At 48.0% G+C, this 24,595-nt stretch overlaps 1 protein-coding gene across 1 annotated transcript in view; it reads left to right on the forward strand.

Moving 5' to 3' along the window:
* Nucleotides 1–24,595, forward strand: part of STXBP4 (syntaxin binding protein 4) — a 775,907-nt gene that overhangs the window by 534,664 nt on the left and 216,648 nt on the right. Inside the window, exon 13 of the mRNA XM_069654926.1 lies at nt 3,547–3,663. Within this exon, the coding sequence (XP_069511027.1) occupies nt 3,547–3,663 (117 nt within the window). The remainder of the gene's footprint in view (nt 1–3,546; nt 3,664–24,595) is intronic.

The following is a 24,595-nucleotide window of genomic DNA, read 5'->3' on the forward strand; positions in this document are numbered from 1 at the left end:
CATGTTGGGCAATTAGCCAGAGGAACGCCACTGAGGCCAGCATATCCATCCAAACAAGGTTCTCTGCTCGTGTCCTGGGTGACGTTGCAGAGGAAGCAGAAGAGGTACCGGCAAGACCACGAAAATGTTGCTGCCAGAGGAATCATGAGAAAGAAAAACTGTCAAACCCACAAAAAGGTTGCTACCAGAGGAAATCCTTGCTGGTGCCGGCTTCAAATGTCCCTACCATTCTCCAGTTGCGCAAATTTCTCAAAACATGGCTTTTTCAACAACACATGACCAATGACTAATTCCAATGGATACACATACCGATGCACAGACATCAACTCACAGTACTATGCTACTGTTAAAAATGCCAGCCCAAATGCTGCTTAGCCACACTCTGCTGCTCTCGAGCTAAGGCAGCGCTTTAAACAATAAAATTTAAATAAGAGATACTGGTAAACCCACAGGAAGGTAAAAACCAGAAGAAAACCGAGAAAGCACCAGTGAGCCCACAAGAAGGCCACCGCTAGAAAGAGCCAGAGATAGCACTGGCGTGGCCAAGAGAAGGCAGATGCCAGAGAAGGCCAAAGGCACCAGCAAACACTGCAGCTTCTTGAGGGAGCCCACTGCCACCAGAGCCACTGAACCTCCCTGGATAGAGCACCACGGGGAAACAGGTATGCAGTTTGGGCACATGAAAATGAGATAGGCGGTTTGAATTCAGTCTGAGAGTGAGTAAATGCCAGAGCAGGGTATAAACCAAGAGACTAGAAGGCTCATTGAAGGCTTAAAATGGGCAAGATAAGGAGGTCCATGAGAGAAAGTTGGCCATAGCACAAACTCTGATTGCAGCCCTGAGAAGCGGTGAAGTTGCCCTGGAAGGAGGGCTATCAAGATATACCCAGAGTCTCTGGAAGGGGATGAGAAAAGTAACCTTTATTATTTATTTTTTTACTTTGGTGAAACTTCCAAATTTTCAGAGGACTACATTTGAAATCATTTTAAGGGGCTTGAGAAGAGAATCCTATTGTCATGAACGGAGGCAAACCTAAGGAACCTCTGTGTAAGAGACTGTTGGCAAAGGCAAACTACATAGAATTGTGATGAACATTTATTTTCAAGTACTGATCAAGAGGCTGGTGGCAAGGGCCACAGACAGAGGACTGTAGTGGACATTTCTTTTCAAGGAGTATTTTGTGTATTACAAGATCCTAAGCCTAACAGTCATTTACTTTAGTTCATGCAATTTGTATGTAGTGGTAGGGCCAGTTAGTTAGATTAGGTTTCGGACTAAGGACAGACTTTTTATTTTGACAGAGCAAGCTGACAAGTACCTTTAGGTTTTCAGTTTTAGAACCTCGTGGTAGCAGTAGCGCCAGATTGAGCAGGTTTTCATTTAAGTTAATACAAATCTTCTGTTTGAATCATATCCAGTGGTCGGACTCCTTTTTCTGGTTTGGCACAATTGATATACCTACAGCATGACTTCCAAGGATAAACACTAGGGAGGGAAGGATCAAGGTACCTGTAGTCCACAGGGGATAGGTATTCTTACAAATCCGGCCCAACCCCATTGTGCCTCAATGAAAATGCAGGCGCTCATTAAGCTCAACCAATCTGAATCCTACCCTTAATTTCAGACGTAGGTGCAGACCCTCCCAGGAGCTCCAGCCTAGGGAAAGGCATTCCCACGCTAAAAAAGAGCAAGATCTATATTCTGTCAGGATGGGTGGCAGGAGCACAAGGAGAGTTAGAAGATTGGCGAGGCGGCAGCAGTAGCGAGCTGGAGGAGTTGGCAAGAACTAAGAGGGTGAAGGAGGAGGTGGTAAAATCATAAAAACAGAGGATGAACGTAGAGAGGAAATGGTAGTGGGGGAATTAAGGAGCCGAGGCAGGCGGTGCTAAGTAATGGGGCTAAGAGTGGGCAGAAGGTGTTGGTGGGATGTAGTAAGTTGAAGGAGGATGTAGTCCATAGAAGAGAGGCAAGGTTGGAGGAATCAAGGGAACATTCACAGAAATGTGTACTAAAATCAGTTGTGCGGTACAGAATCCCAGAAAGCCCAAAAAAAGATCAGACTGAGAAGATTTTGGGTCACCACTTAGCCTACAACACTGAAAAAGGAGAGGAAAGAAGTGAACCCTTTGAGCTCTATGGACTGTGATGCTTCTTTCTAGAGGTCTTTTGTGAGTTTTGCAATAAGTTGAACCCTACTTTGTAAAATTATAAAACAAAGGTGCATGTTCTTGTCCTACGTGACAGCTCATTTTCATAGGCTATGTTAATTATCCTACCACATCCTGGGAAGGATCTGGAATTACCCAAAAGCGCAACATCTCTTCTGAATCTAAGTTGCAAGAGCTATGCAAAAATCCTTACTATTTTAGTCTGGTGACTGCAGATGAGTAGTATTTCAATCAAAGAAAAGGGTTTATAAAAAGTAATTCAGTGTACAAATATTTGATATTAGTGAATTGTGGTAATTATATCTTAGTAAAACATGATTGTTTTTGTTTTAGCAAATTGCTACACAGATTAAACCCACACTGAACTCTTAACTGTCTCTTGCATACTAACTTTTAATCTTACAAGCTTTCTCTGGCCAACTATTCTAAAATGTGTCCAGAACCCCAAAATAGGTGATCAAATCAGGTGATTTTTTTTTAAAGACTTTATTTATCGGTTTCATGATCATAGTGACAAAAATAATGAAACCAAAAAATCATGTGATTTTTAAGTTGCTTCTAACATCATGCTCCGAATTATCAGTTAACTCTTCCAATTCTTGTCATAATGTATTTTAGTACCCGGCGAGAGACAATCAGATTGTTAGTCACAATCTGATTGGCTCTTGCCCAGTCCATACCCCACGCAGAATCCCTCGAATCACCCTAGTGGGGGTGAGTGGTAGCCCCTCAGCCAATGAGGAGGCTCAAAACGGGGCAATCCCCTGCCCTCCCCACCCTCCTCAGGAGCGAAGGCGCTGGGAACACTTCTGTCCCCAGCGCGTCCGCTCCTGATTTTGTTTGACCTTTTTTTTCTGTTCCGAAATGCTGCAGCGTTTTTTGGAACAGAAAAAGAATGCTATTAGTACCCTGGTCTTGCGGGCCAGGGTACTAATAGCAATAAGCCCCGAGCCACTGGGCATTACCGAGCCAGGTAATGCCCCGGGGCCTTCGTTAAGGACCTCGCTTCGCTCGGGCCTGTAACTATGCGCTCCGGGGCATCACCTGACTCGGTAATGCCCCAGCATCTTAAATATGTTGCAATTATAGTTCATGGTTGCTCTGCAAACAATGGTTGTGGAACCTTTGTATTGTCTTCTAATTGACATTCTAAATGGGTTATGATTTCTTTTTTTTTAGGGCAAGGTAATGCTGTCTTTCTTTTTTTTTTTCTTATTGTAATAGGGGGATTGCATCCTGGACTCATGTAATGGTGTACTAAAGGCACGTAGATAAGCCAGTGCCATGGGTTTATATGAAATGTACAGTATTATGGGTACTGCAAAGCACATTTTTTTTATTACATTTACATGTATTTGATTTTATACCCTATCCTAGGACAATGTTCAAGATTTAAGAAAGAGGATAACTGTGCTAGATTGCCAACTGAGGAAATCAGAGGTTGCAAGAAAAACATTTGAAGCATCCACTGAAAAGCTATTGGCATTTGTGGAGGTACTGTAACCTTATATACCTTTTTTGTATTGGTTTATGCCATGTCCTTGGGCCTCATTATGAGGATGGCAGTAACCCGTCGGTATGCCATCTTTGTTACACCGAATCTGCTGCATGATATCCCGGACCATATCAGGCGGCAGACTTGAGAAGTTCTCATTCCTATGCAGTTCCATAGGACTCCACGGGAATGTGTTCACGGTAGCACCGGCACCATTTTTAACTGTGCCGGTGCTTCTGTGAAAACTCTGCTGTGTGGCGGTCCGGAAATGGTGCCGTTAAGGTGCAACTGCACACTTTTTTCCCGACCACCACACTTAGAATGAGGCCCCTTGTCAAAGAAATGCATTAACAATCACATTTCGAAATTACATTTTTACTGATTACCAAGTAATTTGTGGTGGAAGTCTGGATACTGTATTTGAATTAGAGGAGATAATGTATTTGCAATTCCACGTGGCTTGATGCATGAAAGTGTACCTCAAACGGGGGGATTTGCAAACCACATGTGACCCCATATTGCACCATTTGAATGAATGTATAGAACAAGCAGGCGTTGAAGGTGTAGTGGTCACATGGAGGAAGGGCAACACACAAAAGAGAGCTGTGGTACACACGTGCGTCACTCTTTCACCTTGGCGGCCACTAGACCGGCAACATAGGCATGAGATTGCGTAGGGGAACAGGATAGTGATGATGAAGAAGAGGAGAGGAACAGATCAACCTTGCGTGGAAAAGCCTTCTGCAATGTTGCTCTTAAGTGTGTCCTTTGCACATAGATCCTAAAATGTGGATTTAGATAGTTTGATGGACAGGTTGAGATTTTAGTGAGGGCACAGCAGTGATATGTGCAAAATATACAAAAAAAGTCTGGAAGCCCCTCTACCGAGAACCAACACAGCCAGATCACCTGTTCTATGACTGCTTGCTGGGGTCTCTACAATGTTTTACAAAGAATATGTGGGAACACATTCGCCCAATAAGGTTGGTTGAGGGCACTCTGAGTGCACACTGAAAAGTCTATAAAAGAGGCAAAATTGGTATTACTATTAAGTCTGGGCTTCTTCGTGCTCAGTGGTATTTTCCACCTGGGCAATCCTCTTCCATGCTGCTACCAAGCTGCTTCCAGGAAAAAAGAACTACTACACTCCATATTTTAATCCAATATCCAGGTTTGCTATTAACTATAAATGCTCCGAGGCTCTTAAATTTCCATTGTATTTCACCATTGTATATGCTTCATTTAAATCATTCTGTGGCTGCTTAAACCTTTGTCCCAGAAACAAACAAGTCTAAGGGCCTCAATACGAGTTCGCCGGTAACGGAACCGAAAATTCCGGCAGGTTACCGCCGGACTCGTATTACCATTCCACCTCCGTGATTGCCGGAATCACCGGGGCATTACAACCCCGGTGACCTGGTAATTCCGAAGGTGGAAATAGGTAAATCCCCATTCCCATGGAGTCCCGTAGGACCCCTACGAGGTCCCGTGGGACTCCATGGAGATGGTGACCATGGAAACACCGGCTCCGTCTATGACAGAGCCTGTGTTTAATGTACACCTGCAGGCAGGTGGTGTTAAACCCGCCAGGTCAGACCTGGCGGGAGTGACACCTCCTGCCTGCAGGACTCTTAATCAGCTGGTCCGGAAAGAACGATGGTGGCGGATTTACCACCACGGTTCTTTCCGTAATGAGGCCCTAAATGAGGCCCTAAATGTGTAAATGTGCATTTCCAGCACGCTGTGGAATGCACTACTGCCGCTGACAGCCATCTTGTTCCCATGCCATCCTAGGTGGATCCGGCAGCTTGTGTACCAGAGCTTGCTTTAGAAACCAAGTCGACATCACGCATGCCAAGCTCTGTATCAAAAGAACTGGCACTGCAGTCTCTGAGGCCCCACCTTCCTATTGATTGCCTAGGAAAACTAAGGGAGTGACACACAACCTGATACCTTTCAAAGAAAATCAGTACGCACAGGAAGAAAAAGAAAATCTTCATAGTAAGTGACAACCATTGATACTTAACTTGCCCTATGCAGAAGCAAGAGAAGAGGAATTAGAGGGGGAGAATCACATTAATGGGATATAGACAAATAAATTGGACTAAGATCTAGCTAGGATTCACACAAATGAAACTATGATTACTTAAAGAAAGGTATTTTGGAAATATTAAATTTCCTACATAATAAGAGATTATTCTGCATAGTAAAATGCATCCATATCCTGCATTAAATTTAGGAAAATTGGTAGACATTTTGAATTTTCAAACACATTGGTACCAATATAGGGGTTAAAACAAAACGAATGTAAAACATTTGTTAAGAATGTGGAGTAACATAGTGGAAGCTTTTAGAATGCATGATTTGCTTCAAAGGAATGTGTGGAATATGTGGGATGAAAGGAAAGGTGTGTGGTAACAAAGAGAGGCTAAGAGGAGCAGGAAACCTGTGTATCCATACTATTGCTGTCACGTGACGGTGTCAGTGACCTCGGTCCGTTATGGAATTTGTAAATGTTCCTGTGCCTTGGCTCTTACTTTGCCCCAGTGCCGGAGCAGAGGCGCTGCCCAGGGGGCTTGAGGTGCCACGTTCATCTAGTCCTTTGTGCCGCCTGGTGTGGCCTCAGTCCCTGCTGGACTCCCTGACTGTTCCTGTGCCTCAGCCATTACTTTGCCCCAGTGCTTGTGTAGAACTGCTACCCGTGTGGCTTGAGGTGCCCCAGTCATCTGGCCCTCCCTGCCGCCCACTCACCTTTTAGGAAAGGACCCTGCCACACCATCGCCATCACATGACTCCCTGCCTGCCATCCCTTCAAATGTCCACCTCCTAGGGTGTCTCTGCCCTGTGTGTAATCATTGAAGGGTGTCTAATTCAAGGGATTCTACACATGCTGTTTACTCCTGTTTGTGCACTGTGTGCTGTAAGGGTGCAGAGGGAGGAGACTGACATCACAGGTGGCATGGTTGTTGGCATTAACTTTGATTATACCAGAGATAAAGCAAAAACCTACCTCTCCCTAACTCTACTTCCCCTGGCCTTTCATACACTATGTTTCACAGCACCAGGGGAAATGACTCCCTTCCCTGGGTTTTCATACACTATGATTCACAGTTCACAGCACCATGGGGGAATGACTCCCTTCCCGTGGATTGTCTTCGTAAACTCAGTATGGCAGACCTGGTTCACTCTCCTGCCAGGTAGTGCCACAAAGAAGATGAATTATGTTGATCTTCTTTTGAAGATGCAGGTCCCTGACATATTTTTTTCTTAGTTTTTCTTCTGGTAGACTTCGCTCACTCCTTTGCCAAGAACTGCCATGAGGAAGTTGACTGGCAATGATATTCCCCTTTGATTTTTGTGGGTGCGGCTCCCAGACCCGTGTTTCTTTGTTTTTCTTCTGGCAGACGCGGCTCACTCCTTTGCCAAGCACTGCCACAAGGAAGATGACTGACAGCAATCTTGACTTTTGGTTGAGAGTCCCAGACCATGTTCTCTGTGCTTCCTTCGGTATGATTATTAGTGTTCTTTGATATATTACGGGGACTTTTCCTCTTTCCCCTGTATTGGGAAACTTTTCTTTGGTTACCCTACCATTTTGCTCTCCCACGAACAGTTCCTGTAACCCCTGTACCTTCAGGGTTGGATCCGGCATCTCCTGGTCAGTCTAGGTATCATCTCTCTCTCTGTGTTTGGGTCTTGCACAGCTTCCCTGGCTCGCTGGCGTGTTTTGGCAGCTCTGCAGTTGTTGGTCCCTTGCAAGCTGTGTGTCTTCCATCAACCGTACTGTCAGACTCCCGCATTTGCCTGGACCTCTGCTCTGCCAGCTTCTCACCTGGTCCATCACTGTAGGACAGCGTGTGGAAGCATCTCTCTCCTCTTTCTGGTCATCAGCCTCTTCTTCCTGCACAGAGCTGCCGTCTCGTTCTTGGTTCCTCCAAGGAGGTATTTTCAATTGGCGAAGACCTTCCTTTGTCTTTATTTGGAAGGGGCACTGACAGCTAGAATGCTCATTCATGTTCCTCCAAGTATTCTTCAGTGCTCCACATCTCCTCCTTGTCCCAATACATCTCATGGAAGTCCTCGTTAGTCCATCCCTACTCTGCCTCGTCTCAGTGAATGTTGGAAATTCAGTCTTACAGACATACATAGAGGTGGGGGATACAGAAGTGTGGTTAATGGGGTAGGAGGACGTATAGGGTGCTGGGCGAGAAGTGTCATACCGCCTTCCCCCTAGATGGCCTTCCCTGTCCCCATAGGTGGAGTCTCTACCCTTAAGATCCTCCCGCTGTGTACCACCCCCAGGGTGACTGTCAGGTAGTGGCCTCACCTCCCTGCCATCACTCACAGGTTTTTCGCTCAGGGAGAAGTTACGACATATATGGATTTGACACTGCGCCCATACATCCCCCATGCTTTTTTCATCTCTGCCCTGCAATCCTGGCATACCGTCACAACCATGCTCATCCATGCTCATCTCCCAGCAACACGGCTGAACTCTGAGAACGGCAAATACAAAATCTGCAGGATACTTGCCAATCCTTCCACAGTATCCTCTGCCCCTACTCCTCCCCAGGTCCTTTGCAATGCACTTGCCATTCACTTCACCTCCAAAACCCAGGACATACTGAACAGCCTTGCCACACACTCTTTCAACCCATCCCTCTCCACCCTTGCCTCCCCTGACCACTCACCCTCCTCCTTCCTCCTTTTCCTTCTTTGCCTCTGTCTCCACGGAAGAAGTCACCAAAGTTGTCAACTTCATGAAGGTCTCTTCCAAACAGGTTGCCCCTTGCTCATCCAGAGCCATCAAGGACAACATTTCCGCTCCCTGCCCAGCTGTCGCTGATCTTAGTAACCACTCCTTTGTGCACTGTGAGAAACCTGAAGGTGTCTCACTGTCTAAGCCTCGAGGATCCATTATCCAGGTGGCCAGGACACAGCCATCACTATTGGATACAGTTCCTGGGAGTGGAACAGTGAGGGAGGATCAACTGGATGGGGGTTCTTTGAGGAGTGAGAGTGAGAGTCGGACCCCGAGGGGTGAGACGCAGTATCCCCCTTCCTTTGACACCTTTTCCCCATCCTCTACCGTAGGGCATTCAAAAACACTGCCCCCCCCCTTTTGCGACACAAACACCTTTGCACCACACAATAGACAATGGAGTAATATGCAACCTGACATGTCCCAACCCGGGGCTCAGGCAGAGTCAGGCAATTAACCAAAATCACACACACCTGATGGACCTTTCCTTTCCCCGCAGGAATAAAAGGTGGAGTAAGAAATCACAATATGAGCAAGGTGAGCACGGCAGACAGCACGACGAGTAGGCTAGTCAAGCGCAGAGGTTCAAGAGAAGGAGAAAGGCGGCAGGAATTGATAGGGTGGCGTGGAGAGAAGGGACCTTGCCCTTTTCGTCCCAGACCCATGGAACCTTCGTGGAAGAGAGCCTAAGACCACGAACAATAGCACCAGTGTCTTGCTGCAGATTTCAATGGTACATGTGGCAAGCTTACGCCGATAAGCAGGAGCAAGGGAAGCTCCCGCGCCAGTGATACCGGCCTTGACTGCAGAGAAGCCAAAAGCCAAGCGGTTCATCACAGCCAGTGAGTCGAGGAGAGAATTGATAAGAACCTGGCTGTGTTGAGTGAGAATTGCAAAGTGGCAACTTTTTTAACCAAATTTGATGAACTACGAAAGAACTGCAAAAGTGTCAAGGGGAGAACAGCTACAAAGGGAAACTGGCACCACGTGGATACTAAACTCAAGAAACTCTGGTCGATCCCCATCTGAACGAAACTACAATTACCAGAAGGCCGTAGGAGGACCAGGGATCTAGGTCAAAGGGGTCATCCAGAGGGTCAAGCAAAATCCGTGTACAATTGAAAGACTTTGATCTACAAGCAGTGTGAGAGAAAGGGATGTGAATCCAACAAACATTGAACAGTGTAAAAAGGAGAACATTGAAAGTAAAGAGGGGTCAGCGCCCAGAAGAGGGGGACCCAGGGATGAGCCACTATTACCCTGATAGCGAGCCACAGTAAGCTTGGTGAACGGAGCCTAATAATCGAGAGGGGCCAGGGCCCGGCAGAGGGGGATCCAAGGGTGAAAAGATTTCATGCCAAGATTGAGAAAAGTGAAAGCAAAAGTTAAGAGACACCAAGATGAAGTTATCACCCAAGTACTAGCAGTCCAGAGGGGTCAGAGCCCGGCCGACGGAAGATCCAGGGGTGAAGCTATCATCCATACTTTAAGTAAGAAAAGAACTGACTTATAAAATGAGGAATACGATTTGTGAAGGGTCAGCGCCCAGAAGAGGGGGACCCAGGGTTGAACCCTTATCACCCTAAAAGAACTTTCATTTGGTTAGAGGAACTTTTGTTTTGTTATTTGAACACGTCAGGCCTCCGAAGGCAAGAGACTTTCAAAGGAAACAAGACTTGGCCATCGACGGTCCTGAGATCTGCCATTGGAACGGTTATCTCGTGCTGGAGAAGCCCGAGTCTATACTGTGCTCCAAGCTCCCATCTTACTGTGTACTGAAAACATGGAGAAGGAAGGCCCAGGCTACCGCATCCTGACATATTATTTAAGAACACTTCTTTCTTTTCTTGAGATTATTCTACACCCCTTTTTGTATTAGTTGTGAAGTTTGGCAATATGTTTTAGTATAGGCCCTTTTATTTTGACACAACGCCACTAGGAATGCCATATTTTTCATTTGAAGGTTGACGTTTTCTCCCATCTTAGTTTCAGGTTTAGAATAGGCGTCTTTCCAACCGGCATTCAGCATTCATTGTTCAATAAACACCCTTGAACTGGGATCAGTTGTGTCTGTCTTACTTCTTGCCACCATGAATTCCTCATAGCGCCCCATCCGTAAAAAACGTGAGCAGACCCTTCCTGGCCAACTATCCCCCCATCTCCATCACCCCTTTCCTGGTGAAACTGCTTGAGAAGTTGGCCCTTCCCCAACTTTACTCCTACACTGAACTTGACGTAGGTCTTGACGACCATCAGTCTGGATTCTGAGCAGCTAGAGGCATGAAAACTGCTCTTCTGACCACCCGTGAAGAACTGCTTGCATCCATTGATTGCAACTCCCCTGCTGTCCTCATACTCCTTGATCTCTATGCTCGCATTTGACACAGTGAACCACTCCATCCTCATAAAATGGCTCTATGACCCCCTTGATATCTTGGAGCGGGCACTGGACTGGCTTAACTCCTTCCTAACTGACCGTTCTTCCAAAGTCATACTGGGCACTTTCTCCTCCCCAATTTACTCCTCCATCTGTGGCTTCCCACAGGGCCACATTCTTTCACCATGGCTCTTTAACATCTACCTTACTCTGCAGGCATGCCTCATTTCCTCCTTCTCCCGCAACTTCCAGTGCTATGCTGACGACACACAACTCTTCTTCAAACTTCCTACATACACCCTTGCAGCCTCCTTCATCCCTGTCTGCCTCTCAGCTATCCAGGCTTGGTGTACCTCTAATGACCTTTGCCTCAATGCCAGCAAAACTGAGATCCTCCCTATTGGGACCATGGCACCCAACTTCTTCGACTCCTCTCTCTCCTTCCTCCCTCATACTCAGGACATTGCCAAGAAGGTCCACTTTCAGCTTTTCCTTCTGAAAGGAATTCTACCTTTCCTCACCTTCCCCCAGCGAATCAATGTTACCCGGGCTCTGGTTCTCTCTAGGTTGGACTGTTTCAATAGCCTCCTCCTTAATCTACGTTCATCCACTCTGCGGCCCCTCCATCTAATCCAGAATAGGGCAGCAAAACTTACCCTTGGCCTCAGGACCAGGGACCGCATCTCTCCTGACCTACAAAGACTCCACTGGCTCCCGATTGCAGCACGGATTAAATTCCAATCCCTCTGCATCATCTACAAGGATTTCTGGGGCCGGGGACCACTCTATTTGCAACTCTTTCTGACCAAATACTCCCCCTCTAAACTCCTGCGTTCCTCTGGCACCAACTCCCTGTTTGTGAAGCGATTGGCTAAACAGAGAGCAGGTGGTCAATCACTTTCCTCACCGGGCTCCTTTCTACCGAACAGCCTCCCCCTCCCTCTTTGTCTTGAGCAGGACCGCCTTAAGTCCCGGAACTCTCCCCTGCTAATCGCACAGTAGCTTGACTGCTGTGCAGACCCTTATGCATCCTCTGGGTCCTTACCTCACACATCTTATCATCGCAGCTGCTGTCTTTTCCCTTCACTTGCCGCGGCTCACCATCCAACAATGAAGGTTGCACTTGCCTTTCTTCATAGCGCTTCACATGCAGCTCTCCATGAGCACCACAGCACCTATCACGTACCACTCTGACCCTGCACTTGCACGTTCTGAACACTCACATGGCATAGTAGGTTAGTTTTCCCCTCCCCATCATCTCTTCTTATGTTGTTGTATTTAATTCGTTAACATTTTTGTAATTACATTGTCTATCATCCCCTGTCCCCTCCCTGTTGCGCTGTGGGCGCTCTGAAACAGTAGTTGCTTCCTGTATAAGTGCCTAACAAGTGAACAATAAATGAAAGAAAGAAATATCTTCGATTTCTGTTCCTTCTTCTACCTCTTCTATTCATGTATTTTCCCGTCCCGTCCATATCATCCGAATGCTCTTTTTATCATGAACACCCCCGTTTTCAGAACCCTTCTAATCTGATCTATCCTACTCCATCGTGCTCCACTGCCCCTGTTCTCACGATAGGTCTCTCGAGCGCCTGCTTGATCTGTAACAAACCCCACTCAATTCTTAACTTGTTCTTTAGGCTCAACTTGCATATTTCTCTGTTTAATTGAAACATGGTTGACATTGCATAACACTAAAACACCTGCCTTTGTCACTACTACTTCTACAAAATGTTCATATTCACTGCGCTCCATCGGCCACAGTGGTGGTACTGGCATTCCCTTTCACTCTTCATGGACCCTTTCTGCCTCTCTTCCTACCCTTCTGTTGTATACTGTCTCTCTTCATTCTTTGAACCACAAACTGTTATCTTACTTTTGATCTACCATCCCATGGCCCTACTTACTTCTTCCATGTTGACCTTGACTCTCTACACACTATTCTCTTTTCTTCTCCCTTTGAATTTGTCCTTCTTTATTCTTTGTGATTTTAACCTTTATCTTTCTTCCACTTACCAGTCATGCCCCTTCATTCCTCTTCTTGAATCTTACTCGCTTTTCCAACTTCCTACTCCTCCTTCCCATGTGTCTGGCTCATCACTTGACTTAATTTTCTCCTCTCTTTCTCTTGACCTCTGTTTCTTCGCATCCTATATACTCCGCTAACTACTAGCTGTATACTCCTCTTTCTCTCTCCCTCTCACTACTACTTCTCCCCCTCCCACTACTACTTTTCTTACCTTTGTTCACTTTTTCCTCAACCTCTTTTTTCTCCACTTTTACTACCCATCATTCTTTTCCTGCTTTCTCTTCCTTCTCCATTGACACTGCCTCTACTCTTCATACTTCTCCAGCATTGGATCTTTCATAGATTCACATGCTTGAATATTCCCCGCCATCAGACTGGGAATCCTCAGTAATTTTAAAATGAGTAAATAAATATAAAAAAAGATTCCCTAGGAAAAAGTAATACTGTTTGCCCATTATGCCTGTACAGGCACTCACTTATGTAGTCCCTCCACCTCATTTTGCTCCCTTTTGACACTAACCAATGAGGTGGCAGGGCTTGAGCTCCACCCCAGGTATCTTCAGATGTTTCACCGCAGTCTAGTGATTAAGGAATCCTCCACAGCTCTCCTGAGCTTTGTCTTGCTATTCAGTCTTTTCAAATATTTTTCAAACCATTTTGTTACTAATGAATAGAGCTTCTTCTGCTCTACACATTGTGTTTTGCAGCCCAGGAAACATGTGTCTTCATCTGGAAATCGTCGAGGTAAGATCCTGCATCTGGCCCCTCATGGCCATGAAGACTCCAGCTAATAATGTCTTTAAACATTTGTCGAACCCTTCACACAGAAGACTCTACTAGGCAGTCACAGGAGACTCCTCATCTGGGGTGTAAGGGCCATTCATCTGAGGGTAAACAGTCTGTCTATACAGTCCTGTCTGGTCCCTCAGGATCCCTGAGAAGCAAGCTTTTAGAGAAGAGCTACATCAGTGGGGAGGAGAACCCTGTGGACCCCTCAGAAGCAAGTTTCAAAGAGAAGAGCTTCATCAGGGAAAAGGAGGACCTTGAGAAGCATGATTCAGAGAGAAGAGCTTCTTCAGTGGAAAGTGGGCACAGCACCAACTGCAAAATGAAGAAAAAGATGTAAGGAGTGGAGGACAGCCTGTGACCGTCCACAACATCCTATATCCCCACTTCTCTGTTTGGAAAGCATCAGAAGCGACAGGTAAGACCTCCTTGTCGACCACGCTACCAACCCATCGTCCACAGACAATTCATCCACACAGACATATCGTCCTGGAGGCCCTTTACAATGGACATGTCAGTGTCCATGGGCCGATCGTTGTAGCTGTATTACCGTCAACGGGTGCCTCGTCTACGAGGGATCAACAATCTTCATCTACAGAGTCGTCTTCGTCGACGGGTGGAGTCTCCATCCACGGATAACTCCCTTACCTATGAAAAATCCCTCATCCATAACAACACTGGGAGACCTCGTCCACGACCATCGACGGGAGAAGTTCTGTCATCAGATAACCTCGTCCACAAGATCCCTTGTCCACTGACGTCGACAGAAGTTCTGTCATTGGATAACCTGATAGAAGCCCTCGTCCACAAGAGCCCTCATCCACGACTGTCAATGGGGGAGAGTACCGTCCACTGTTAACCCGCTTTATATGGAAAACCCCTTATCCACGGCTATTTCTAAAGGCGGCTACTTCCTCGTCCAAAAGAGAACCCTCGTCCACGACTAAACAGTTGAGGGGAAATACAAAGACGTGAAGAAAATCAATGTGTAATTGCCATTCATCCGAAACTACATTGAAACTACATTGCCACTCACAAGGAAAACAGTAGTAAATCCTCGACCTCTGCCATCCACGCAGAACAGCGATGAGAGGAGCTCACCCTGCCAGTGCCACAGGTCTCATGGGTTAATACTAACCTGTACCCCTTCTAGAAATGATTAAACTTCAGACATAATTATACAAGAGGAATTCTCTGACGTAGGAGAAGACAGGCAACAGTCTATGCCCAACGAGAACAGCCCTCCTTGGCAACCCTTGTTGATAAAGCAACTAGGAGTCACAGAAACATATCCCGACCTCAGGGACGTATGGACACTTCACTGCAACGAAGGCATATGGGAGTCTCTCTCCACCACAGTCCATCAGGGCACCTTGATTTCTGTCCCTGACCTACTGACAAGATCAGGACCGAACATGAAGTTGGACGAGCCCGACGGAGGTGGGGGGAACCCAGGGCTCTCCTCAACAAGATACTGACAAACGGGAGGATTCTGACATTCAGAAGCAAGAGAGGCGTGATTCACCTGGAATTTCTTCACTGCCAGACGACTTTGCTTCCTTCCATTGCAACAACAATGTTCGATCACCAAGTATCTTGCGCAGAAAAGAATCACTGCCAGACAACATTGCTTCCTTCCATTGCAACAAGAATGTTCGATCACCTGGCATCATGTGTAGAAAAGAAGACAGTGCTCTATGAGGACAGCGACAAGATAAGGGGGATGGTCACGGACATACCCTTTCTAGACACCAGAAGCGAAGCAAGGGAGAATATCCTGGCCAATCTAGTTTCCACTCCCTCCACTACGGCTATGCTGGGAGAGAAATACAAGGCCCCATAAAACCTAACTCGGTTATCGTGGGGGCCATAGGGAGGAAACACGTGAGCCCCTCATTCCCTCACCCTGCCTAACACAGAAGGCAGGAAAGGTTTGGCTTCTACATCCTTCTCTATTAGGACATGGTCCTCACAATAACAGTGAGATATGACAGGAAATTGTGCCACAAGAGGTCCAAGTTCGTGGAGCACCTTCCGTCCGAACTTCAGACGAAGTAACGGCCTTCATTACAGATGGGGAAGCAACATCTGACCACATGAGTCACTCAGCGCTGGAAGCTGCAGAGTCTGGGTCAAGCAGATGGCTCATGTTGCCGCCTCTCAGGACTCGTCATGCATGAAGGTGACCAACTTCAGACCTGAATGGAAGGCGCAGATCCTCAATATGTCATTCGAAGGCCAAGACCCCATTGGCAAGGAGGTTAATGATCACCTTAAGGATATTAAATCAGACAATAATGCAGACAGAGTGATCAGTTCACTGAAAGACGAGATAGAAAGGTGTGTCTTCATGACAGATCAGGGAAGCTTTGTTCCAACAACAAGCTGTGTTCCACGCAAAAGGCAAGGTGAACAGGTCGACCTCCCAACAGATACCATCCATCCTCCAGATAAATGATGCAGAGAGGCAAGCTTGGGATGGCCCAGACAAGGGCCCAGTCATCCCAACAAAATGAACGGGAAGCACCATTCCCTGCCTCATCGCAACCTGGTAGGAGGGCGGGTCAGCCACTACCTGCATCAATGGCAAAACATCACCCCAGACAAATATGTGCTACAAAGATTAAACAAAGGACACATCATCAAGTTCCTCACACTGCCGCCAGCTCTACCTCCACGCAATACTCGACACCTGGCCCAGCTCACACTGAGGTGGACATATTGCTATAAAAGGCCACTATAAAGGCTGTTCTTCACAATCAACGTGGGAAGGGATTCTATTCACACCTTATTTCTAGAGCGACGCCCGCTCCTGTGCGTTTTCATCATATAGATAAAGCAAATAAGGTTCACAATGAACAGACCCTAATAGGGCCTCCCCTGCCTCCAGAAGGACTATCTTCTAGCTATAATCCACCTACAGGAGGTGTATTTTTCACATACCCGTTCTTAGAACATGCACCTTACCTAGGGTTTACAGAAGGGGACAAGCATGATCAGTTCCGGGTGCTTTTGCCTATGGTCAATCCCGAGGCTCTTCAGCGAATGTCTCGCCCCGGTGGCAGTACACCCTACAAGAGCAGGGATACAAGTCTTCCAATACCTTGACAATTGGCTCATCAAAGCAGACTCAAAGGTATGGACAACCAGAGTAACCCATCGGATGAAAGAGACAATCACAAACATTTTTTTTTGAATGGCTTGTGTCCTCCAACATATTCCACATCTCTGACATGTAATGTCCACAACTGTGCACTTTGGAATCTTTTTCAGCAGGGGACGTCCTACGTCGATGGCGTTGAGTCGATGTCCCTCGAAGGCCTCTGTCGAGGACGTCGTCACCGGATGTTATAAATGGGACGCACGGCGCCCTTAGCCTCAGTTCAGTTTTTTCCGTAAACGTGTTTGCTTCGAGAACTCGGCGTGCCTCATGTATTTTTTGTGAGAATGTCTTCCTCTTGGACCCATCCAACACCACGGTCTGGTTTCAAGACCTGCTGGGACTGCAAGTCTAAAATGTCGATCACTGACCCGCATCGCATTTGTTTGTGGTGCTTGGCCCAGAGTCACAACACCATTGACTGTTCCAAATGCCAGTCGTTGACTGCTAAGGCCTTGCGGGAACGTAAGGGGAAGCTTCGGGTAGGTATGGGTTCAAAACCCAGTAAGTCTCGTAAATCCAAGTCCAAGGGTTTGTCCACCGACGACTCGAGGGGTGACTCTCCTCATCAGAAGGAGTCCCGGGGGTCTCGGTCCCGGAGTGGATCCCGCCATTTTTCCTCCTCGTCTCAGCGTTGTTCTTCGCAGGATGGCACTGCAAGGAAAGTGGCTTGCCTGACTACGTCCTCGACCCCAGAGGAATGGGCTGCTTTTCAGTAGCAGATGTTGGCAATTTTCCAATCGCAGGGCACAGTTCCGTCCCCGCCTTCTGATGAAGCTGGCAAGGAACGGTCTCGATCCGTGGCTCGCATGCCTCCGGGCACGGGACCTCAGCGTGATCCTCATCAGGAACCTTCGAGGTCCTGTTCGGACAAAGGCTCAGGGGGGTCGCAAGAGACGTACTTCCAGGTCTCAGTCCTCGTCCCCACCGAGACTGCAGAAACCTGCTAAGGGTTCGAGGTCAGTGTTAACTCCATTGGTGTCGTGTCTGTCGGACACCAACATCGAAGCTTTGCCTTCGTATCAGCCCTCTGTGCCGTCCGCGCCAGTGTCCGCGCTGGAACCATCAACGCCCTCGACGCCGAATCCATCAGCGCCCTCAACGGCTTTGAGGCCTTTTGGCCGAAATTTACCATCCGAGATCCCTACTGCTGTGGATCCTCCTAGGAAGGCTACTTCCAAGTCTGTGAAGCCTGTTATGGACTATAGGCCCTCGACTGTTCCGCGACAGTACTTTTCCCTCCCTCTGGATGACATCTATGAGGAGGAGGAGAGGTCAGATTTTGATCTTGACCCTGTTAAGCCTGAGGGAGCTCCTGTCTTTTTAGGGGTTAGCCAACTGGAAGAGTTGAGATAGACTCTTCATGACGCTAGTGGCCTGGACACTTCTCCGAAGTGTAGTTTGGCAGGCCTAAGCCTGGGGCTCATGCTGAGTCGTCCTACAGGAGACTCATGGCTAGGGTCTCGGAGTATCTGTGCTGGTGAAGATTTTGTCCAAGATGATCTCACAGACATTTTGGATCAAGGTCCGTCCTCTGACCCGGTGTTACCTTTTCATCCAATCTTACAGAAAAGTGTGGTGGCTGCTTCTATAACTAAGAAATACCGTCCTTCCAGTAGCGACCCCGGCTACCCATCCACTCACCCCACTCCCGAGAGTTTGGTGGTTCAGGTGGCTACGGCCACCTCGAGGGCCGTAGCCACCTGAGCAGGCGGCATAGCATACCATCTCTCCTGATAGGGACGACAAATGCTTTGACGGTTGGGCACGCAAAGGGTTTTCTGCAGGGAGCATGGTGCTGAAATCAGCCAACTCCACTTGTGCTTTGGCAAGATTTTCACCCCCTCTGTGGAACTGTTTCTCCTGTGGCTAAGCATATTCCTGAGGGGGAAGAAAGGGATGGGTTCTTTGCTCTCGTGCAAGATGGCAAGGATGCCATGTATGAATCCCTTCATTCGGGTTTGGTCACGGCCAACAGTGTTAGCCGGTCCATGGCTGCGAGCACCGTTATATGCAGATTTGCATAGTTGCGGAAGTCGGGTTTTGCTCCGGATGTGCAAGCCCATCTTTTGAACATGCCCTTTGATGGTGCGCATTTGTTTGGCAGCAAGGCTGACGAGAGCCTTGAGAGATTGCAGACCTCAAAAGCTGCGGTGAAATCTTTAAGCGCAGCTGTGCGTCAACCTCCGCCTTTTCGTCCTAGGGGACAGCAGTGGAGGGGAGGTTCTTTTCGTTACTACTCCTCCTTTGGTAGAATGAGAGGAGACACCATTCAAAGGTGTCAGCATAAAAGCATCTGTGGTGGTCGGGGAAATAGAGGTGCCAAAGCCGCTCAGGCAGCTGCATCTTTGCTCTCAGGCACTGCCGCAGCTGCTCCAAAACAGTCATGAGGCCATGTCCCATGGTTCGCCGGTTGGGGCAGACTGTCTCAGCATCTCGAAGAGTAGCTAGCCAGTACTTCAGATGCGTGAGTTCTGGATACAATCGACCATGGGTACTGCCTTCCCTTCCTAAGGTGCCCTCACAACAATCCACCGAAGAATCTCTCTTTGAGGCTTCCGGATCCGCTCCTTGTGCAGGAGATCTTGACCCTGCTAGAGAAAGGTGCTAGCTATAGAACTGGTCCCTGTAGCGGAGAGGAACAAGGGTTGGTATTCCCCTTATTTTTTGATCCCAAAGAATGATGGGTATTGAGACCCATCCTGGACTTGCGTTGGTTGAACAAACTTCTCAGGAAGGACAAGTTCAAGATGGTCACTCTTTCTCACGTCCTCCAGGCCCTTCAACTTCAGGATAGGTTGGTGTCGCTGGACCTACAGGATGCTTACTTTCATGTGCCGATTGATCCCAAGCACAGAAAGTACCTGAGGTTTGCGGTCGGCGACTCGCACTTTCAGTTTCAGGTTCTGCCATTCGGATTTACCTCCGCCCCGAGGTTCTTCACCAAGCTAATGGTGGTGGTGGCACCGTATCTCAGGCGACGGGGGTGCACGTCTACCCCTACCTGGACGTCTGGCTGATCCGTGCCCGCTCTCCTGAGCAAGCATTGGGTCACCTCGGTCTCACCTGCCGCTCTATCCACAGGCTGGGCTTCTCCCTCAATTTCAAGAAGTCGCATCTGACACCTTCCCAACAGCTCCAGTACTTCGGGGCTGTGTTGGACACATCCTTGGGGAAGTGCTCGCCTCCCAAGGTGAGGACTCATCACATTGTGCAGATGGTGGACAAGTTCTAACGTGCCCAGAGTCTCCCGGCTTTCAAATTCTTAAGGTTGCTTGGTCTTATGGCTTCCTGCATTTTTCTGGTGCCAGAGGCCAGGCTGAGGAGGAGATCCCTGCAATGGGTCCTCAAGATGCAGTGGTCGCAGTTCTGCGGCAAGATGTCGGATCCCGTTCAGATTCCACTCTCAGTCTCCCAGGATCTTCTGTGGTGGGCCATCGAAGGGAACCTGATGAAAGGGGAGCCGTTTTTCAACCATGGCCGAAGGTGACTGTAGTGACGGATGCTTCCCTCACAGGATGGGGCGCTCATGCCAATGCCTTGATCGCCAGCGGTCGTTGGTCTCTGACGGAGTCCAAACTCCACATCAACCTGTTGGAGCTGAGGGCCAACAGGCTAGCCCTGAAGGCTTTTCTGCCGTCTGTGTGCGGGAAGAGTGTCCTGATCATGATGGACAACACAGAGCCCATGCATTACCTTATGATAAGATATGATATGGCATTTGTAACGCGCCTATACACAAGTGCTTCAAGGCGCGACGAGGCAGGGGGGGGAGAAAGGGAGACAGACAACGATCCTACTAGGCCAGGTGTCATTCAGATCGCGCAAGTGCAAGGGTAGGGGGGCTGGGGAAAAGTGCAGGGGAAGGGGAGAGGGGAAGTGCAGTACATGGTTAGTATAATACAAGATAAATAATAGGGCCAGCTGGTGGCAAGTGCAAGGAAAGTGTGGTACATGGTTAATAGAATACGAGATAAATAATAGGGCCAGCTGGTGGCAAGTGCAAAGGTAAGTGCCGGGAGAAGGGCGCTGTAGGATACAGAGACAGTCCCGTAGTGCATGTAGGCAGTGCAAGGAAGAAAGGCTGGGCCAGGACATGAGATCGGTGAGTGGCCCAGTTGCAGATTTAGTGCAGGTTCAGTGATTTTAGCAGGGGAGAGAGGGAGAGAAAGCGGAGGCAAAGAGGAAGGTTTTGAGGTGCTGCCGGAACTGGAGATGGTTCTCCTCAAGTTTCAGGGAGGCAGGAAGGCTGTTCCAGAGGGAGGCCCCTGCTGCGGCGAGAGATCTACCTCCAGCTCATTGCTTGGAGCGGCTGACCCTGAGGTAGTTGGAGGTGGATGAGCGAAGGGCTCGAGTACCTTAACAAAAAAGGGCGGGTAGTGTCACTCCCGTTGTGCAGAGAGGCAATGCAGCTCTGGTTCTGGGCCATCCAGCAGGGAATTTCGCTCTCAGCAGTTCACCTGGCCGAAGATGAAAATGTGGCAGCGGACACTCTGAGCAGGCAGAGCACAATCTCTCATAAGTGCGAGTTGGCTCAGTAAGTCCTTCTGGAGATCTTCACCCTTTAGGGAACCCCACAAGTGGATCTCTTTGCCACCAGTGCCAACCGGAAGTGCGAGAGATTTTGCTCAAGGGAATTTCCTCTGAGAGGAGCCTTAGGAGACGCATTCGTAGTGGACTGGTCATTCCCACTGCTGTACGCGTTTCCTCCAGTCCCCGTCATTCCTCAAGTGTTACAGACGTTACGGAGGTTCGGGTCCCACATGATCCTCATTGCTCTGGATTGAGCCAGGAGAGCGTGGTACCCAGGCCTTCTGGAAATGTCCATCTGCCCTCGACACCCTCTTCCCTACCGGGAGGATCTGCTCTCGCGAGAAGGGGGGTCAGGTTCTCCATCCAGAGGTCAGGACTCTCAACCTTCACGCTTGGTATCTGAAAGGTTGAGATATAAGGATTGGGACCTCCCGGATGATGTGATGGAGGTGTTGCTTTTGGCCAGAAGGCCATCAACAAAATCCCTGTACCATTGGTGTAAGTTTTGCGACTGGTGCAGAGGACAAAATGTTTATCCTTTCAGTGTTCCATTCCTATGGTTCTGTCTTTCTTACTTTCCTTGGCCCACAGGAGCCTTCGTGTAGGTACCATTAAAGGTTACCTGGCAGAGCTGTCTATATTTAAGCGCTCGTCTGAATAATGTTCTTACTTTAAGATTCCTTTGATTTCTCAATTTCTTAAAGGACTGACTAATGTGTTCCCGCCGTCCCCTTTCCAGGTGCCGGCTTGGGATTTGAATTTGGTTTTGAAATTTCTAATGGGTGCTCCATTTGAACCTTTGCACTCTTCTCCTTTGAGATTATTGTCCTTCAAGACAGTGTTCTTGGTTGTGGTTACTGCTGCTCGCAGAGTGAGTGAATTGCAGGCACTTTCTTCTAAGCCGCCTTTTACTGTGTTCCACAAGGACAAGGTTATACTACGGGTACGTCCTTCCTTTCTACCTAAGGTAGTATCTGAATTTCATTTGAGCCAAAAAGTGGTTCTTCCTTCTTTCTATCCTCCTCCTCATCCTGGTAAGAAAGAGGAGCGACTCCATAGGTTGAATCCTGGGAGAGCTTTTATATTTCTGGGATGTCCAGGGTCAGAGTGGACCATCAACTCTTTGTGGGATATGCTGGACACCGATTGGGCCAGGCTGTTACCAAACAGACCTTGTCCAGGTGGATTATCCTCACCATTACTGAGTGTTACCAATTGGCGTTAAGGACCCTCCTGAAGGGTTGCAAGCTCATTCCACTAGGGGCGTGAATACTTCCACCGCCCTCCAACGGGGAGTTCCTATTAGGAATATGTGTGATGCAGCCACATGGGCTTCTATCCACACATTTGTTAAACATTACTCCCTGGATACGATCAATGGTCAAGATATGGCCTTTGGTAAGGCGGTTCTTTATTCCGCCATCTGATTGGATATTCTAAATTCTTTTCCTTCCTCCATTTTTCTGGTACTGCTTTGGGAGTCTGTCAAAGATGTGGAATATGTTGGAGGACGCAATACATTCGAAGAACAAGTTACTTACCAACTGGTAACGTTCTTTCGATTGGATGTTTCTCCAATGTATTCCACATCGCCCTCCCAGCCTGCCCCTCTGGAGAATTTCCTATGCGATTTCAGCTTACGTTTCCGCAAGGCTATGTTCAGTCTTGCAGGCATTGGATTGGTGCCACACGTTTGGAGGGAAAAAACATAAACTGAGGCTACGGGCGCCGTGCGTCCTATTTATAACATCCGGTGATGTCATCCTCGGCGGAGGCCTTCAAGGGACATTAACCCAATGCCATCGATGCAGGATGCCCTCTGCCGAAAAAGTTTCTGAAGTTCACAGCTGTGGACATTACATGTCAAAGATGTGGAATACGTTGGAGGAACATCCCATCGAAAGAACGTTACCAGTCGGTAAGTAACTTGTTCTTCTCATCAATCACAAAAATTCTCTAGTTATGCTGGCGTAGCATGCCCTCTTCCGCAGGGCAGAACTAGATACCCAAATTCTGCAAGACAGGCCTTCATCCGAGAAAATAACAGCTTTTTAAGCTGGTCAATGGGTTCTTAAAAACATGCACGACAAGTCCCTGCTTGGCAGGTTTTCATCATGTATATTGCCGGTTCCTACTTACAGGTTGCGAATGGGACCAATACAGAAAGAACTCAACTGACAAGGGAATTAAGCATCAGGCTCGTGGGAAGACTTTGTGCACCGGTCAAATCATTTCCACCAAGCTCTACCCTGGTAACGGGTGGACAAGCAGCCTAGCCCTAGGCCCCTACTTCCATGCTTACCTGCCAGGAAGGGGAGCTCATGGTCCACGCAAGAGCTGGAATTGCCCATCAATATCCTCGAACTCTGAACCATTCGATGGGTGCTGAAACCCTTTCAACCAGTTCTCATAGAGCAGGTGGTCACCGTACAAATGTACAACACAACCTCTATGCATGACACCAACAAGCAAGAAGGTAACAGATCCGCAGACACAGCAGGATTCTGGCAGATCAACGGACCTGGGACTTTCTCCACGTCACACAAATGGGAACTCGTATGGGTCGAAGTTCAAAGAATTTTCAAAGGGTGGGGTCACCCCCACATCGAACTCCTTGCCACCAGGCAACACAGTGAATGCTTCGCTTCGGATCCAGGTCCCGGAAAAGGATTCACTGGGGGTTGCCTTCTCTCTAGCATGGCTAGGCGAATCCCCAGATTTCTGCCTGACTATAACTTGGTTAGCCAGGGTACTGAGGTGAATAAAAAAAGCAACCCTACTGGATGATATTAATAACACTATCATGGGCACAGTAAGTCTAGTATCAAATTCCCCTAGACATGGTGAGCCCCACACCCATCCATATCAGAGCTCTCCAAAAGCTACTATTGCAACAGAACAAGCAAATCCTTTGCCACACCCTGCATTGTTCTCTCTCTCAGGGTTTGGTTGTTAAACTACAAAGACACACCAACATAACGTTGCCAGATGGATATTGGGATATTATTCAAGCATCCTATGCGCCCCATGCGCGCCACATGCAAAGAAAGGAAAACGGTTTACAACCTGGGGTGGGACACAACAGCTCGACCCCTGGTCGGCCTTAGTAAGCAAATTGCTGCCCAACCTAATTCTCATGGCTACATCAGTCCGGTCACAGGATTCTGTCATGCTTCCCCTTCGGACATCGCACCTACTCCAGAGGTCCCAGAGTTACATCCCCTGCTTCCAACTCTACATTTGAAACCCTTGAGAATGGTTTGCCGACGACCTTCCCACCAGTG

This window comes from Ambystoma mexicanum, chromosome 3q (assembly GCF_040938575.1).
Source record: "Ambystoma mexicanum isolate Mex_15411 chromosome 3q, UKY_AmexF1_1, whole genome shotgun sequence".
In the NCBI taxonomy this organism is placed as follows: domain Eukaryota; kingdom Metazoa; phylum Chordata; class Amphibia; order Caudata; family Ambystomatidae; genus Ambystoma; species Ambystoma mexicanum.